Source organism: Protopterus annectens, chromosome 9.part0, assembly GCF_019279795.1.
Source record: "Protopterus annectens isolate FY-2018-M chromosome 9.part0, PAN1.0, whole genome shotgun sequence".
In the NCBI taxonomy this organism is placed as follows: domain Eukaryota; kingdom Metazoa; phylum Chordata; order Ceratodontiformes; family Protopteridae; genus Protopterus; species Protopterus annectens.
The window spans coordinates 1,514,488,758-1,514,507,157 of record NC_056743.1 but is presented as its reverse complement, the minus strand read 5'-3'; the positions used below and the strand labels follow the sequence as shown (position 1 = coordinate 1,514,507,157).

The following is an 18,400-nucleotide window of genomic DNA, read 5'->3' as shown; positions in this document are numbered from 1 at the left end:
ACATTCTGCAATATTTGTCTGTTGAATATAAATGCATTTAACAATTTGATTCTCTCTTACACCTAAATCGAAACCATTTCTACTAAAATGATCTTGTGTACCATGTATATAAATCTGTATCTATCTATATATGTGTCTATTTTTGTATCAATATTTATATCTATAAAGAGACAAAAAGAGAGAGAAAGGTATACACACACACACACACACACACACACACACACACACACACACACACACACACACACACACACACAGAATGCTTTCACTTTGTCGAAATTCCTTTTCATCAGTTGCAGCAGACATAGAACATCAAATCATTGACTGTTTCTGTGGTGTGTCACCTAATTTCTCAGTAATCCCATTAAAACAAGGAAACACAAACCAGTTTTTATGTAACATCTCTTTTATATGACAGTCTTCCAAACAATATTCCAAAATAAATGACAAATTGAAATCATTTCTTGTTTTTGGGATACCATCAAATATTTCTTCAACATAATTAAAAAATGTTTTTAATAACAGTAAAATGTCTCCTTCCTTCCTTTTTTGTGCTCCTTCGGAATCATCATCATCAGCCCCCTTTTTCTCATTTTCTACATGAGGTCGGAGTGTCGTGTTAACTGTTGCCATCTCCCTCAATTCAGTGCCACACTCCTGCCTTCTTCAACACTCATGCCAGACTGTCGCAGATCTTCTTTCACACAATCCATCCACCTCTTTGTTGGATGTCCTTCTTTTCCTCTTACCTTCCTCCTGTCTGTCCCAAATCTTCTTCACCAGATTGTCTTCTGCTTTTCTGCATGTTTCTGAACCACACTAATCTGTTCTGCTTGATCTTTTCTGCAATTGGAGCTACTTTGGCTTCTGCTCTTAAGTCATTTCTTTGTTCATCCCACAGTGTGCATTTTACCACCCTTCTCAGGCACTTCAGTTCCACCACCTCTAGCTTCTTCATCTGCTCCGCCTTTACTGCCCAATCTTCTGAACCATATAGTAGTGCTGGTCATACCACTGCCTTGTATAACTTACTTTTCAGCTTCTTTGGTATTCTTCCGTCATAGATTATACCTGAGACTCTATGCCAGTTGGCTGCAGCCCCTCTGATTCTAGCTTTGACCTCTTCATTCAGACTTCCCTTCTCCTCAACCACCCCTCCCAGTTACTTTAAGCTATTTACTCCACAATCTTCCCTTCTATCTCAATTCTTAGCTTCTTCTGATTTCCCCAATTTGCTGTCATTACTGCTGTCTTATCTGTGCTTAGTTTCATCCCATGTGCCTTCAGTTTTTCATTCCATTCCCCTATTCTTTGAAGTTCTTGCTCAGAGTATGCCTGCAATGCCAAATCGTCTGCATGCAATAACTTTGTTGATCTGTCCCCTCCAATCTGTTTGCTAATGTAGCCCATTACCAGTATGAAGAGCAGTGGAAGTGCAAGGGAATGTGAGTATGGACAGGACTGTGACCAGCACTGGGATGTTAATAGAGCTGGCTCAAGAATTATCCCAAAAGTAAATTCCTTTAACACTCGACAGATGAATAACTGATTTTTATGGTTCCACCTGATCTAACTGACCACGTCTGTTGGCAGTGTTCTGAGATTTAAATCCTATATTGTTTAAAAATCTGAAATCATCTTATTTTTGGAGTTAGTTTTATTTATGGTTTATTTTTAATATTAGGTATGTTTAGTTTTGTTTTTCAACATACTTTATATTGTGATTTGTAGACAATGGTCATGTGACCCTTGTGGTGGGGTATTTAAAGTGTGATTTTAAAATGTTAATGGATTCTAATGAAGTCTGTGATGGTAACAGATGAAAGCACTTAATTCTGTTAATAGTGTTTGTGCTTTATTTTATTTTGTAGTGTATTAAAGTGCATAGCATTTCTTTTGTATTAAAGTGTGTAGCATTTCTTTTGGCCCTACCTGTTTTTTTTGGTTTTGGTATATAGAAGGTCTTTTATTGATTATTGCCATTTGGTTTTTGGTTTTCCTTGTTGGTATCTCTTTACCAGAACCAACTGTTAGCTGTGGATGTCAAGGGAATGCGAGTATAGAAGGGACTGTGATGAGCATTGGGATGTTAACACAATTGGTTCAAGAATTATCCCAAAAAGCAAATTCCTTCAACACTTGACAGATGAATGACTGTGATTTTTATAACACTCCTTCCTGTCTTGTTACTGCAAGGCAAAGGAAGTAGCCCAAGGAGCCAGTAAACTATATGCAAGGTAGGAATAGTGAAGATAAAAAAATTTCTGATTGGTTAAACGACACTTTTAATTTTGTTAGTGGGGAGTTCACAGAAATATCCTCTTTAAGACATCTTATGGACAAGTTGGAAAACACATTGTTTAAATGCCAAAAGTTGCAGCTGGAGAATGTATATGTCAGTGAATGCTTAAAGTTTAGAAGGATTCCTAAAGAGCTGCAGTCAATGCCATGGCAATGGGGTATTATATGGCCTGTGTCACTTTTGAGAAGTTTAGCACCTCACTTCATTGGATCTGGCAACAATGGGTGAGCACTCAGAAGGCTGTGTATTATTTGGATGATTTTTTATTGGTAGTTGAAGGGTTTGAAGGAGTGATGCAGAGTATTCAGGTAGTTTTGATGATGTGTGAGGAACTGGGTGCTCTGTTGGCTAAGTAGAAGTTGGAAGGCCCTGCCAATGCATTATGTTCTTTGGGGTTGTTACTGGATGCAGGATGAGGCTTGTTTTGTTTACTGCTTGAGAAGATAGAGCAGTTGAAGGAAAATTGTTTGGATGACGGACAAGGACAAGGTGTGGATTAGAGAAGTTATGGAGCTCTTAGGGCTAATGAATTTTGCTTGAGGGTGGATAGGCAATAGCTGATGATTAGGCAGGTTCTTAATGTTTTGTTGCAGGGTTTAAGTTAGTGAATGGTGAATTAGCAGATTATAATTTGTGGGTGATATTGCTATGGATGTATCATGGACCGTTTAGGTTGTCAGAGTTGAGAGGATCCTTATGGATGTATCATGGAGCATTTAGGGTGTCAGAGTTTTTTGGGTTGCTGGTTTTGCAGGATGTGACTGTATTTTCTATGTAAGTAGAGCTATGGTTGCATAGATCTAAGATGGACCAGATGGGGAGAGGAATGCAAATTTTTCTGGCAAAGGATAGAGATGAGTTGATGTGCCTAGTGGGATGGGCCAAGAAGTTACAACTGTCTCATGCTGGAAGTCCACAGGACTTATTTTTTCAGTCAAAAGGGGATAAGGTGATAATGGGAAATCAATTTTTGTGCACGCGATGAGAAGGGCTTTTCAGTGTTTTGGTTTTCTGGGGGAGAGGTTTCCTACTCACTCATTTCACATTGGATGGGCTTCTGATCTGGCAAGAGAAGGTAGGTCAGTGAGGGTTATCAAGAGGATAGGTTACTGGTCTTCAAATTTTTTTGTCTTAGATAATTAGTTAATTTGGTTGTTTTAATAATTTTTTTTTTTTTTTTTTTTTTCTTTTAGGAAAAGACGTCATTCTGGATCATTCCTATATTCACTGGGTGGCAAATTGGACTACAGTTAGGCAAGATGGCAGTGAGCTGAGTTTACATTGTTTTGGGTGGAGAGTCCTATGACATGGTATCAGAGGGATCAGATGGGATCAACTCATGGAGGAGTTTGCAAACATACCGTCACAGACTGGGAATCTGTGAGTTTTAGTGGTTCATTTGGCAGGTAATGATTTTGGAATAATTCCAAAATGTAGTTGGTGTATAGGATATTGGACGATTTAGCTACTTTAAAGACAGCATTTCTGGGCATGAGTATTGTGTGGTCTGAAATAGTACCTCATTTGTTTTGGAGGAATGCAAGCAGTTTCATAGGCATAGAACAGTCCCTCGGTTTGTTACTTTTAAGTTGTCAAGAAATGTTCTGAATTTTGGGATTCCTATGATGAGACTTTGATGATAAAAACCCAGTTTGGTTTAGGGAGGATGAAGTGTACCTGAGTGAGTTAGGACTAAATGTATTTAAATTACAACTAGCTTTGTTTTTGGAAGGTTTGGTGAAAGTGTTGCAGTAAGAGAGGGGGAGCTGCCTGTGTCAGGCTGGTGGGCAGAGAAGAGGTGCAGCCTTGTCCCGCTTCTGTTCCCCCTCTGGTATTGGGTACTGGACTCAAGGAGGTCATTGGGGATGGAAGTGAGTGGTTGAGGTAATGCTGTTTATTTTGGGGCAGGGTAAGTTGGATACTCTGCCCTGTTAAATTATTATATGGATGTTTATGCTGTGATTAATAAATCTAAGAATGCTGTTCAATAAAGTTGTGATTAAGAAAGTTTTAATAAAGGTCATCACATGCATTTTGGTGTGGTGTGAGTTATTTGAAGGGGACTGGGGCAAAGAGAATTTTAAACAAGAGAATCAGTCAGAAATCTAGGGAGAAAAGCTCAACAGTTATTAGAGCATGGTGTTTAAGAAAGGCAATGGTGTAGGGACATGGGATTTTTTCAAATGTTAAAGCCTTGAATATGACGACGAATAAATTATGGCCTTCTGTTTGCAAGTTGATTAATTATATAAGGCATCAAGTAACACCACAACTTCAGAAATTGCTTACTTTTGAATATATGAATAAGAAATGCACAGTTCAGTTTAAGTAGTTAGAAAGGAATGGTCTTCTATATTCAGTTATTTAACTTGTGAAATGCATTGCATGGTTAAAAAGAAGTCATAATGAATACAATTACCTATGACAAGAACACTAAAAGGGTTTCAAAAATTTATTAAGGATGACCCAGAAGTGCATATGCTTTAAGACATTGCAGTGAACATTTGACCAAAATAAATATTGCCATAAGTAAAGAAATATAGTCCTATATGTCATTCAAAGAACAGTTTAGTTGCATACAAAATTTAACTGCTTAAAGCACATAACTAACAATGCCTAATCATTTGAGGAAGGAAATGTCAGAATATGTATGCCTTTTCTGGGCATAGTCAACTGTAAATGAAAAGCTCCACCTGTGTTATTTTGCATTGCATGCATAATCAGAGAAAAAAGTTCAAAACTATTTTATACGCAGATTCCATATCACAATAACCTTCCAAGACAAGCCATCATATTTTATTCAGTTCTGGAAAGATTATGATACAATCTTCTACAAGCAGTAAAGTTTAGTGATCCTATAAGCCAAGGCAAGAAAGGCTATATTATTAAGACATGGTATTGCAGACAATGGTCCGTGGCTTACTAATGCTGCATTTAACAGTTTTTCAGAGAAGTGCAAAATTTCTCACACTACTTTTAGTCTCAACTTTGTGCTATTTAATTATCAAGTCAGGGGAACACACCAAACTATATAACATTTGATGAAGAAGTTACAGAAAATAAAAATTTCTCTGAATCAGCAGTACTAGAATCCATGTTATCTACTCCACTGCAAGGTGATGGTCTTTTTGCCTGAAAGTAATTTTTAGGTCACAGTTTTAAAGGATATATTCTTAAGCTACTTCTTAGTTGACTGCTGAAAACAAAAAAAAAAAATTAGGTTCAAGGGCAGATGGAACAGAAATTGTCAGGACGAAGATTCTGCTATATCAAACATTGGAGACCTCCAGCAGAATCCCATGAAAAGCAATCTGTGTCCATTGTTCTAAAAAATGCATGCATGCAGTTAATGAGATTTGTTCAAAATGTAGACTGCAAAATGCTGAGAAGAAGAAAAAGGGACATTTGTTGAGATATATATATATATATATATATATATATATATATATATATATATATATATATATATATCTTAAATAGATTTCTATTAGTCAAAAGGACTTTGTTTCAGCTGTTTCCAAGGGCAGTATTTATAGTCGCTTGCGCAAATGCAATAAGGGTATTCCTGATTCTTACGAATAAGTGTAGCAAAAAAGCGATTCATAGAGGCCATTTATGTTAATGCACAAGGCCTGAAAAAAAATGAGATGCAAATGAGAAATGTTGTAAAGCGTACTATGCTAATAAGGTTTTGTAGTTCATAATGTGACATACCTGCGGTACACACATACATTGTTAAATGCAGTGCTTCGCCTTTGATACTGCAGTTGCAATCCACAAACTTTTGTCCCAGTATGCACAAGTGCATCCCAGACACAAAAATGAATTATTTCTCCCAGCAACCCCTTCAGTAACATATCCTATTATACACAAGCATTAAAATGAACCATTTCCCCATGCAATCCCTTCAGTAATATGTTCAGGTATGAACAAGCACTAAAATAAAAATTTCCTCAAGCGACCCTGTCAGTAATATGTCCAGATAAGCACAAGCACTAAAATGACACATTTTCTAAAGTGGCCCCTTTAGTAATATGTCCAGGTATGCACAAGCACTGAAATAACACATTTATCCAAGTGACCCCATTAGTAAAAATGTCCAGGTATGCAGAAGCACTAACTCAGCTCCCCTCACATCTCTGTATTCTGACTGAAAACTGCTGCTTTCTGGCATAACTTTATGGCTATTTACATACTTTGCGTAAAAATGAGTTCATTATAGATTCATGTCTTTAAATCAAACTCATGCATATAGGATCACAGGAGATTACTAGGCTATCAACCCAGAGGTCATTTTAAGCCTAGCAGTTTCACCCCAATGTAATACCATGAAAATGCTAGTCAGTACCCAAGATTGCATTTAGTGATGACTGCCCATGTCCAGGAGGGTTGTGGGCCCTATCCCCAGTAAGAATTTACAGTGCCCCATACACTTGTCTAGGTTCTTCTTGAACAGTGCCATAGAGGTGCTCTGTTTCACATGAATTGGTAGCCTGTTCCAAAGACACAGCAGTCATTGGGAGATAAATATGTCCCTCCAACATATCCTATTTAAGTTGCAGGCCATATTTAGGTCCCTGGAATGGGTAGCTCTAGTCCCATCTGACTTACTGATATGCAGCAAGTTCATTAGGCTTGGGTCTTGGATTGCTCTGTAGGCCAGGCATAAGTCTCCCCGAAGAAGTCTATGCAACATAGAGTATAGTGACAGGGATTTTAGTTGGTCTGTGTAAGGCACATGATGGAGCCCCTTGATCTTCTTTATTAGAAACCTTTGAGGACTCTCCAGTTGCTGCAGGTGCTTTGTATGGTACATGCCGAATAGGGCGTTAAACTCAATTATGCACTGGATTAGTAATAAGTATAGTGGGGTTATAATCTCTTTTGCTCTTGAGATGATGCCTTTACTAATCAAGTGTGCTATGTAGAAAGCCTTCCTTACTGCAATAGCCACACAATAGTTGAAGTTAACGTTGCAGTCAACTTGTGATCCCAGGTTCCTTACCACTTAGTGGGTACTTATGGCATTGTTGATTTGATAGTGTGAAGTGACATTGTTTGTGCTGAAGTGAATGATGATGCATTTCTTTGCATTTAGTATGACCATGAATAATATGCCAGTCGTTGGTCTACGTGAGACCATCCTGGTGTATTCTGACATTTATTTTATTTATTTATTTTTACATTTGTTAACCGGGTTAGTCTGTCTAGGTTCTTAGAAGCCCTTTTTCAGCAGAGACCTGAGGAGAAAAGCTCCCAAAAAAAAAAGTTTAAGTAAACAAATAGTAAGAACAAAGATAAACACAGATCACATTTTAAGTATACATACTTCTGAAGTAATTACATAACATGCAATAAAGGAATATATAAGATGGATAGAAATACAATACAAAATATATATGAAAATTGTCACATAGTATGGCAAGAAACTAAGCAGAAATATGGTAAGACTAAGGTCAGTACATTGCTGAACCAAGGTACTAGGAATGAAGTAAGTAAATATACAGATAATGTTGTGCGAACTTTGGAAGGTAATAAATTAAAGAACAGTAATAAGGGATTATGGGAACTGAGTGTAACATGAGCTAACTAGTTTGGAATATGATGGGAAAAAAATGTGTAGGTAGTCGTAAGAGCTAGATCTATAAGTGATACAGTTAAGTTAGGTTATCCCTGAATGTTTCTTGGGTATTAGTTTAGAGCATGAACATATCCAATTTGATAGGAAAAAAGATTTAAGCTATTTCTTGAAGACATTTTTGTCTTTAAGTAGTCTAAGGGCTAAAGGGAGTGTGTTCCAATTTTTTGCAACTGAGTGACAATAGAGTATTTTCCCAAATGTTTTGTTTGGCTTATGAAATTCAAGAAAGTATTGATTAATACTTCTTAGTGGGCATTGAGGAGTATAAAGTGTCAGAGAATTTTCAAGGGATTGGCAGGATTTAGGATTGTTTAGTATATTGTGGGCTATAAGGAGTTGGGATTGAGGCAGTAAGTTGGAACATTCAGGCCAATGTAAAGCCTTTAATGAGAGACAGTGATGGGATTTGTAAGGCTGATTTGCAGCAAATCTGGCTACTTTGTTATATGTGGTTTCTAGCTTGGATATTAGGTTACTCTGTTTATGGGTAAGAATAGGTGAAGCATAGAGTAGGGATGGCAGAAGCAGGGATTGGGCAAGGGATGGCCTGGATACACAGGGAAGAAAGTTTTTGTGATGGTAGAGCAGACCTAGTTTTTGGTGTTTTTTATTGAGCTATGAATGTGATGGTTGAATTTAAGTTCTTCATCAATTATTAATCCAAGGAGTTTTGTTTGGGTGTCAACAGAAATTTTAGTTCCATTAAGGGATGTTACAGAAAAATTCTGTTTTGTATGTTCCAGATTTTTAGGTAGGAAAAGTAGTAGCTTAGTTTTGCTTGCATTTAACAGTAGTTGGTTGGATTGTAGCCAGTTTTCAACAGAGTGGCGTGAGTTTTGTGTAAGGGATTGAAGGTTTACTATGTTGTCAGCAGAGTGAATGATGATAGAGTCATCAGCATACTGAATAAGATTGGATTGGGGGCAGGATGAGAAAAGGTCATTGGTAAATACATTGACGAGGAGAGTGCCCCGTATTGATCCTTGTGTGACCCCTGTCATAACTGTTAGAAAGGGAGAGTAGGAAGAGTTCCATCTAACAGCCTGGTGTCTATTAGTGAGGTAATCACAGAACCAGGAGGTGGTGGAGTTTGAGAAGTCTAGGTTGGATAGTTTATAGTGAAGTATGGTATGAGATACGGTTGAATGCTTTCGACAGGTCCAGAAAGAGGGCTGATGTTATTGTGCTATTATCCCTGACTTGAGCAATGTTATTAGTAAAGGATACAATAACGGTAGTTGTGCTATGTGTGGGGCAGAAGCCATGTTAAGTTGGTGTGAGTAGGTTTTCTTGTAGCAGATGATTAAGTACTTGCTTATGGAGACACTTTTCCAGTATTTTGGAGACATGAGAGAGTATGGCAATTGATCTGAAATTGGTTGTCTCAGTGAAATTTCCTCCTTTATGAAGAGATACTACAAAAATTTCTTCCAAATTTCAGGGGCTTTGCCTTCTTTTATGGATCTATTAATCAGAATAGATATGGGGTAAGCTAGAGACGTAGCTGCATGTTTAAGGAATAATGGAGGAAGGTTATCAGCTGAGGGTGAACCAGGTTTTAGTTTAGTTAAGAGCAACCTGATATAAGAGGTGGGAAAAGGTGATAGTGAGAATGAGAGTGATGATGAGAGAGGTGAATCAGAGGTGGATGAAGATGTAGATGGATTGAAAGAGGTGCAGGTGGAGAAGTTAGTTACAGCTAAGTTTTCAATGGTTTCAGTGAAGACTTATTAAGGAGGGCTGTTATCTCCAGAGGAGTCTTGTCAGAATAAGGTGTGGGTGGGGTAGGAGTACCAGGTGAGAGAAGCTTATTGTTAGAGTTCCAGAATTGTTTAGGATTACAGTAGGGATTGTTAAATGAGGATTGGTAATAGTTCTTTTTATCAAGATTGATTTGTTTCTTAGCTTTGTTTCTAAGTTCCCTGTAAGAGATAAGGTTAGAAGAAGTATTATTGCCTTTCCAAGTTTTCCAAGCTTTATCTCTGGTCTTCATGAGTGTAAGGGTAGTTTTAGTTAGCCATGGGGCATATCTGAATTTGATGCAAGTTTTCCTACTGGGGGCAAGGGAGTTGATGATGGATAGAAAGGTGTTGTTGAAGTGTAGGACTGCTTCATCGAGAGTGAGATTAGAGAGAAAGGACCAGTTTATAGTAGAGAGGAGGTGAATTAGTGAGTCAGGAGAATAGCTAGATAGATCATGGGTCACCTTATATTGTTGTGCTTTATGCAGGTGTTCAGAGTTTCTGTGAACTAGTAAAGGTAGGTGGTCACCTAATGTGTCTGGTAGAGTGGTTGGATTATGGTAATGTTGGGGGTGAGATACTAGTATCCAGTCAATAAGTGAACCAGTACAGGAAAATTTATGAAGGTGGGTAGGGGAAGAGATGAGCTATGTGAATCCACACAGGTTGAGAGGTAGAAGGTGATTCTTTATTGATCTGCAGCCAGTCAGTATTGACATCTCCTAGTATGATGGTTTCATAAGGGATAGTTTCAGAATAGAAAGTGTTCTAAAATGGGGACATTATTTCCAAGAGGGATATAAACTGATGCAATGGCTAGTTTTTTATGGTGGCTAAGTTTAAAGTCAGATAAAATTATCTCAGATGGGAGAAAGTCAGATATGGGAAAAGCGATAGAGGAGACAAACAGGCAGTTAGAATACATGATTGTGACTCCCCCTCCTCTTTTTGAAAGTCTGCCATGCCTGAGGATATTGTAGTTAGGGGGAAGAATTTCAGAATTAGAAATACCTGGTTTTAACCAGGTTTCACACAACACAAGTATGTTTGGATTATGTTGAGTGATCCAAGCATGAAGTGTGTTGTTTTTTTAACTATACTTTGAATATTTGGGGAATAGTATTAGTAATGTATGATGGAGAGGTGGAAGAGAGTACAGAGGTGGTAGTGGTATTGAAAGTATTTTGTGGAGACTTGTTAGGTCCTGGGTTGGGGTGGACGTCTCCTGATAGTAATATGTTGGATAATATGAAATTGATTATTGGAGAGAATGGGTGCATGTGCAGATATTTGTTTTTGTGGGCAACATCCTGTTTAGGTGTAAGGAAGTATTTGAATCTATGTGTGGCAATAATGGTGAAGTTAGATAGGGAGGGGGAAATGTGAGTAAAGGTAGATGTGTTGTGGTTTGGAGATCAAGTGAGTGTGGGTGATTTGGTGTGCATAACAGTAGTGCTTTGATAGTATGTGAAAAATGAGAGAAAGAGCAATGGCATTGAAAGGAGAAGGAGAAATAGCATATTAAGAATAGTAGGCATATTAGTAATTAGAGTAGTATCGGATAGATGTGATTGTTAGTTGAGAGGGTGATGAAAGACTATAGGAATGGTGTAAGAGTGTGAGTACTAAGGAGGTGGGGATTTAAAGAGGTGTGAGTGTGTTGTGTTGTATGATTGGCTAGTGAAGTGGGTGGAGGAGGTGCGGCTAATTATAAAGGAAATTGAGTCAGGGGTGGGTGGGAATGGGGGCAGGGTAGGGGAGCGAAGTGAGCCCGAGTGATAGCAAGGGCGAACAGAGCGGGCCGCACAAAACCACATGGAACTAGCCCAGTAAAATCAATCAGCCAGGTTACTTCCGGTATGGTAGTTTGCAGCACTTTTGCTCTTTGTAAATAACTTCTGTGTCCCTGGGTTTGGTTGTTATTAGCAAATGTGTAGGTTTTGCTCCAGCTGGTTTCCCCACTCAAATAAACTTTTTAAGTTGCTTCCAGTAAGGAGTAACAGTCACAACCTGTGAGTCTGATTTATTTTAAAAATGCTCAGTGAAATCTAAAAGCAACTGGTGATTGATTTAGAAGTAATGCTGCCACCTAGTGGTATAGCTTGGAACCAAGTCTACACTGTGAGGGGGGGGGTCGAGCCAGTTGTCCCTGCAAGTGTACACTACCTTTACAGCAGATTAAAAGCTTAAGGGTGTATCCACATTAGCTATGTGGAGTGTTTGTTGCCTATATTAGTAAAAATAATTGATTCTTTCTGATGGTACATACATTTACTTTTGAAACATTTATTCTCAAATGTTTAGGTTGATGCTTGCCTAAAACAGCTTCAGGTTGCAATTGAGGGGACCTCCTGTGGGTGAAGCTAACTGTGGAAACTGTTCTGTAAGGGAGGAGACAATATAAGAAATATTAAAAATATTAGGTGGCTGAAAGTAGTGTACTGGAGTTAGATAGAATATGAGGAGTTAGTTACACAATGCCTAATACCTTGTAGCTACTATACTGAGTTTCAGATATTTAACATAAGTACAATGTTCGGCATTCAGTTAGCTTTTCTGTATGGTTGGCAGGTAACAATGACAGCATTAATAACTCATACACAGTGGAGAGCCTTTCAAGAAATGAAAACCAAGTTTTCTTCATTCAAGCAAAAACATATTGGATTTTAAATTACTTTCTTATAATATTGTAAGAACTTTAGTAGTTATGCAAATGCTTCCAGGGTTCAGCTGTTACCGCACACTATATAATATGGAGTAACACACTCTCTATACAAGACCAGGATGTCAGACATCATTTGGGGATTCAGTAATTGCACCTTAGTTTGAAGTTATCTGCAAACATGGTCAGCCATAACCCCTTAGTTTTGACCTGAACTTCTGAGAAGTATATACCAAACAGTAGGGGGACCAGCACTGACCCCTGTGACACCCTGCTAGTAACCAGGTCTGCAGATTGCTGTGGAGTCACTCACTTTGATAGTGTGTGTCTGGGTTGTGAGCCAGTTAGCAACCCATCTTACAACAAAGGGGTTTACATTCAGTTTACTCAGTTTATTAGTAATTCCTGAATATGGGATTGTGTCAAAAGCCTTTGCCAAGTCGAGGTATGTTCTGTGCACAGATTTGCCATTGTCAATGGCCCTATTCACATTTTCAAAGATGTCCACCAGATTTAACAAGCAAGATCTGCCCTTGATGAAGACAAATTGGGTAGGATCCAGGGTTTGGAGGTCGCCTATGTCTTTAATTATGAGGTCCATAATGCTACATTCCATGGCCTTATAGATGAGGCTGGTCAGGCTTATGGGTCTGGAATTCCCTGGGTCTGTTGCTAAGCCACCTTTGTGGAAGGGGATAACAGTTTCTGTTCTCCATTCACCAGGAACAAACCCTGCAGTTAGGCAATGATTGAAAAAGGTACTTAATGGCGATGCTAGTTCATGCTTTAGCCTGTTTAGAAGATAGTTTGGGATGTCATCTGGCCTCCTATAGTCTGTGTTTTTTGCTTTGGACAAGGCTTTGAGGACCTGCTCTTCAGATATGTAGGGTGGGGGAAATTTGGGGGAAGGTTTGTGATAATTAGGAGGGGATAAGGGAATTAAATTTTTGCCAAACCTAGCAGGTATGCTATCTCTGTGGGGTCAATGTGTGTGACAATGGTGGCCATTAGTTCTGTACATGCTTGGGTCTTACCTTTTAGGCTGTGTACATAGCTGTAAGAGGTCTTATGGTTATCCTTGGCTGTACTTGCTATATTTCTCACAAAGAGGTCCTTAGAGGATTTGGCAAGTTGTCCTATTTGCCTGTTGAGCCTGAAGAGGGTGCTTTTACATTATTGGGGCCTTGCCTTTATTTTGTTGGACAGCAACGTTTTGCACTTATTGTAAAGTTTGCTGATGCTGGATGCCCACCATGGCAGTTTGTTTTTACTTGGAGCTCTAGCTTTGATTTTTTCTGGTACAGCTGAGTTTATACACTTATGCAAGTGATTGTACAGGGCTTTACTGTAAGCTTCGGCATAGTTACCACTTCCAGCTTGGAGTGGGATGAGACTTGGAATGCATTTATGCCTTCACCTAGGAGGGTATAGTTTGCCTTGGTGAAGTTTTTTAGTCTGATTTCACCCTTTGTGAGTTCTGGTGTTAGTACCAGCTCAAAAGTGACTGTTTTGTGGTCAGATTTAACTAATGAGTGTCTGATAGTTGTGGCAGTGCATCTGTTTGGCATGTTAGTGAGGACCAGATCTAGAATGTTTGTTCATCTTGTCAGGGTATGAACAGTTTGTTGAAGGGCATTTAAATTGACAAAGTCAAGGAACTTTTGCACTAGTGAGGTGGGGCTAGCATAGGTTTCCCAGTTGATGGTGGGATAATTGAAATCCCCCATATTCAGAGTGTTCAGTAAAATTTGGATTGTCTCCAGTTTGGTCAAGTAGGCTTCATGGATATCATGATCCATGGTGGGGGATCTATAACTGGCTATGACTTGAATGGGGGTCTTACCCACCATATCTTAGACTTGGAGTAACTCTATGGAGTTGTCCAGTCTAACTAGAGGGGAGATGAATGTATTTCTTATATAGATAGAAACATCACCTCCTTTGTTTTTTCACATGTTCATTTTGCAGTCTAAAGTTGTTGAAGGCATTGCAGCCTTGCAAGGCCGGGGTAGTCTCTGAGGCCTTTAACCAGGTTTCTGTGACTGCACAGACATCTATATTTTCTAGCAATAGAAGTGCTTCCAGGGAGTGCAGTTTTTGGTTTAAGCACCTAACATGTAGCAGCATGACCCTTATTTTGTTCTGGTTGGCTAATTTCACGTCGGTAATGTTTTCGAGACCTTGCCTAAAAAAGACACTATGGGGATGGGAAGAGCCTTTGCCAGCAGCTGAAAGCTTAGAGGTGCCAGGTGCAAAGTTTCTCTGGCAAAGCAGCAAGGTTTGTCAATCATGGCTTCCCAGGCTGACAGGAACTGGCTACCCTTTGAATGGCACCAAAAACTAAGCCAAATATTGAACTCAGTCATTTTTTGCTTATACTGTGACATCATTCTAGGTGAGGGTAGTATGCTGCTCAAGGCTAGGGACATACCCACCTGAGACACATACTCAGAGCGCTCAACCATGTCTCTCTCATCATATAATCCAGTGAGGTACATCTCAGGTCATTCACACCAACATGAACTATGACAGAGTCATAATGACACTTTTGCTGAGAGACCTGAGTGCATGCATGATCTGATAAATCCTAGCACAGGACAGACAGCTGACCGTGACTTCCTTCTTGTCCAACTTGGTGAGTGGGACATCCGTGTGTCACACTATTTTGTCTCCAATGACAAGAAAAGTTAGTTTTTGAGTGTTTCACCTTATGGGCTTGGTGGGTGAGACACTGGTGTTGCTATTTGTCATGGGTGCTGTGGGGACTGTGTTAGTTGCAGATGTCTTGTGTTTTGGAGGTGTCCATTGTTTAGGTAAGGTTTTCAACAGAACCTCTGCATATGTAGATTTTTGGTTTTGATGCATACTATGTGTATGAGTAATGGTTCTATGTGCATATGTACTGGTTGGTGGGTGAGTTGACAACCTCTTCCATGATATTGTTTTGAGTGAGAAATAGCATTTATTCAAGATACTTGGCGTAGATAGATCTCTCACACTCTGTACTAGAATGAGTTATTAGCAGAGGGTTGTCGGTGCACATGAGGCAATTGGTACACTGCCTCAAGAGGCATAAGTGTAAAGCCCCTTAAGAGCATAGCAGCTGTCCCCATATCGCTTATGCGTTAATCATGTTATGCATTTCCAGTAGGGAGGCCTGTTCACAAAAAGTCCTCTGCATTTCTGTAGCCATCCTGAAAGTCCAGGATTTGTATAATCTCATAGCAGCACTCTTCTTGGATCAATGCTGCGAAAATGCAAAGCCTCAAACTATGAATACTATCCTAAGAGTGCTGAAGTATCTATAGAAGTGTTCAGGTAGATGTCCAAAGAGGAGCCCCAAAAGACATTTATAGACATGTTTATTAGACCAAAACATGCATATGAGTATTACAAGAGTCACCTACAGATGGGGTTCAGAATACATCAGCAGCAGCAATGAAGCACAAGCATTTTGTGTCCTCCTGCCTGGACAAAGAAATCTGAAAGAATATATAAAAGTTAGTTCAATATATTCATATACTTCATGAAGTGAAATGCAGGACTGTTTGCTGGTATTAAAATTATTCAGTCAAGTTTATTTAAAATGCAGTTGCCTAATGAAAAGTTATTAAATAAAGGTCAAAGTCTGAAGGAAGGTATATGAAAAAAGTATAATGTATTTCTGAGCAATGTATTAATGTCTAGTGTGAAAATGCAAATATGTATGTATACATAATACTAACTTAACCAACCTCAAAGAAGAATATTTTTGTTTTGCTTCTGATAAAAGTGATTTAATGCATGCTGTTGTCTGTTTAAATATTTGGTTGCCTTGGCATTATTCCATCCTTAGGTTGTGGAATTGATTATTTGTTTTCCTGGACACTGTTGTACCATTTGAATGCAAAGCCAATGGATATGGGAACATATGTACTGTTGTTTAAGTCATTCCTTCATGTCATGGTTACAAAGACTTACTCATGCTAGGGCATGATGAAATCTCTTCTATGAGGAAAATGCAATACATAGCTTTAAAGAACTTTCATTAAGAGCCAAAGGAATTGAAAAGCACATGGTGTTTCCTGGCAGAAGAATATTACCCGATAGCTGGATTTGTTCATCACTTACCAAGATTAAGACGTTTATCCATCCAGTTCAGTAGTTCCTTTGCATATCTGCACCACATTTTGGCATAGTGTAGACTTGATTCTACGCCACCTTCACATTTTATCAGCATGACGTCTGCTTCCCCATCTAAAGGAAGAAATGCAGGTTATCTTTACTTTTATATACACCTGCTTAAGAACAAGCACCATTTGTTGATCCTTTTTAATAAGTCTGAAGTCAGTTACATGGTACCAACAGATGACAGAGTCTGCGTTTTTTTGTTCCAACACAAAGTACAATGTAAAGTGGATAAACTGAAGGCACTGGTATGTCTCTCTGTTATCTATTTGTAGAGTTTATAAATACATACATAACATAACATATAACAGAGAGAGGGAGGCAATTAAAAATACAGACATATCAGCATATTGGCAGACAAACTACTAACATCCAAAGATCAACAAGCATTAATACTAGCAACTAAAATATCTAAGCTTTCAATGCTGACAAGCATAAACCTCACGAACCCCACATTAAACCCATGTGGTCTCCTATTGCTATCAGTTAAAAATAAAAATAATAAAAGAAAGGTAATCTAAAGCCTAGTAACACTGCCAGACATAATTTGTCTGAACAGCGTTACTATTAGGAAAAGGAATTTTTAGAAGTTAAGGTGCAGGGTTGGGATTAGGAGCAGAGGCAGAGATAGGGTTAGGGTTAGCTCACATAAGAAAAGATGGACACAACACTATAAACCTATCTCCTTAATCAACCCTTGCAAAACGTGCAAAAAACACTCCCACCCCAAACACCAAATCATTTACCTCTGTTAACAGAATTAACATTCAATAAAATGTACATTTAGTAAAAAAATAAAATAAAATAAAAAAGAATAATACCACAGTTACATTTGTTAATAAAACAAACACTGGATAAAATGAAAAAAATGATAATGCCTCACAGGTAATTGATAAGTTTTGGTTAGTAAAAAATGTTATTTAATTTCATTTCTGAAGTATATAACAGAGAATATAACTTTAATACAATTTTATGTATAAAAGTGGTATATAATGCAGTTTAAATGAAATGATTTTGAATGTAGAGAGTGCCATTTAAAATAGTGAGGGAATGAACGGGAGATGGAGATTTCCATTAAGTAAAAAAATTTAACAAGTGCTCATTTTTACACAGAATGCAAAATTTACATTCTACCATTGACAGATAAACTATCAGCTACGTGAACAATAGCTGTCACACAATGAAATATGTATACTGACAAAGAACTTGCACAGTGACTATCCTTTCAGAAACTCTTACTTCTCAGAACCAGAAGTTAAAAACAGACTCATTTTCAACACTTTTTTCTAGAATATTTTTGTTTCTCTAAAAGAGACACAGGAAATGAGTCATTCTTACGAACTCTGCAACACAAAAATGATTCATAGTCATCACTACACAAATTAATTATCTAAAACTCAGTGCCATCCAGCCCCATAACAAGTTACTTATTTATAGAGTGGCTAAAGATACATGCATAATTCATATGAAAGGCCAAGAGACACCTGGAAGCCTGCAGAAAAAAAGTATGGTCATGATACACTGAAAGGACACACAAAATGGAATATTACTGATCCCGATGGAGTAAACCTGATGCAGTTGGGGGGAGGCAAAATACTTCAGCTTGTTTGCAGATTATATCTAAAAGTCTAACATCTCCAGTTCTCTGTCAGAGTAATAGAATTTAATTTGTATGCCTTTAACCTGACAGTTTCTTCTGACTTTTTTTCAACATGGAGATGTATCATGTGGTATCATTGGGTGAGGGTGGGTGCATACCAAAGTTCATCCAGCACAAACTGCATAAAAGAAACAACCACGTGTGTTATATGTACTTTCTCATGACAGAGTAACACTGTTTTACAAACATGCATAGACTACAGAACGCAAAATAAATGTGATGTCTG

The 18,400-nt window shown here is 38.3% G+C and overlaps 1 protein-coding gene across 4 annotated transcripts in view; it reads right to left on the bottom strand.

The window, feature by feature from the left end:
- LOC122812148 (GEM interacting protein) overlaps positions 1-18,400 on the bottom strand; it is a 1,774,188-nt gene that overhangs the window by 677,516 nt on the left and 1,078,272 nt on the right. For all 4 annotated transcript variants that reach the window (XM_044084459.1, XM_044084456.1, XM_044084457.1 and 1 more), the window contains one exon: positions 16,458-16,583. In XM_044084459.1, the coding sequence (XP_043940394.1) occupies positions 16,458-16,583 (126 nt within the window). The remainder of the gene's footprint in view (positions 1-16,457; positions 16,584-18,400) is intronic.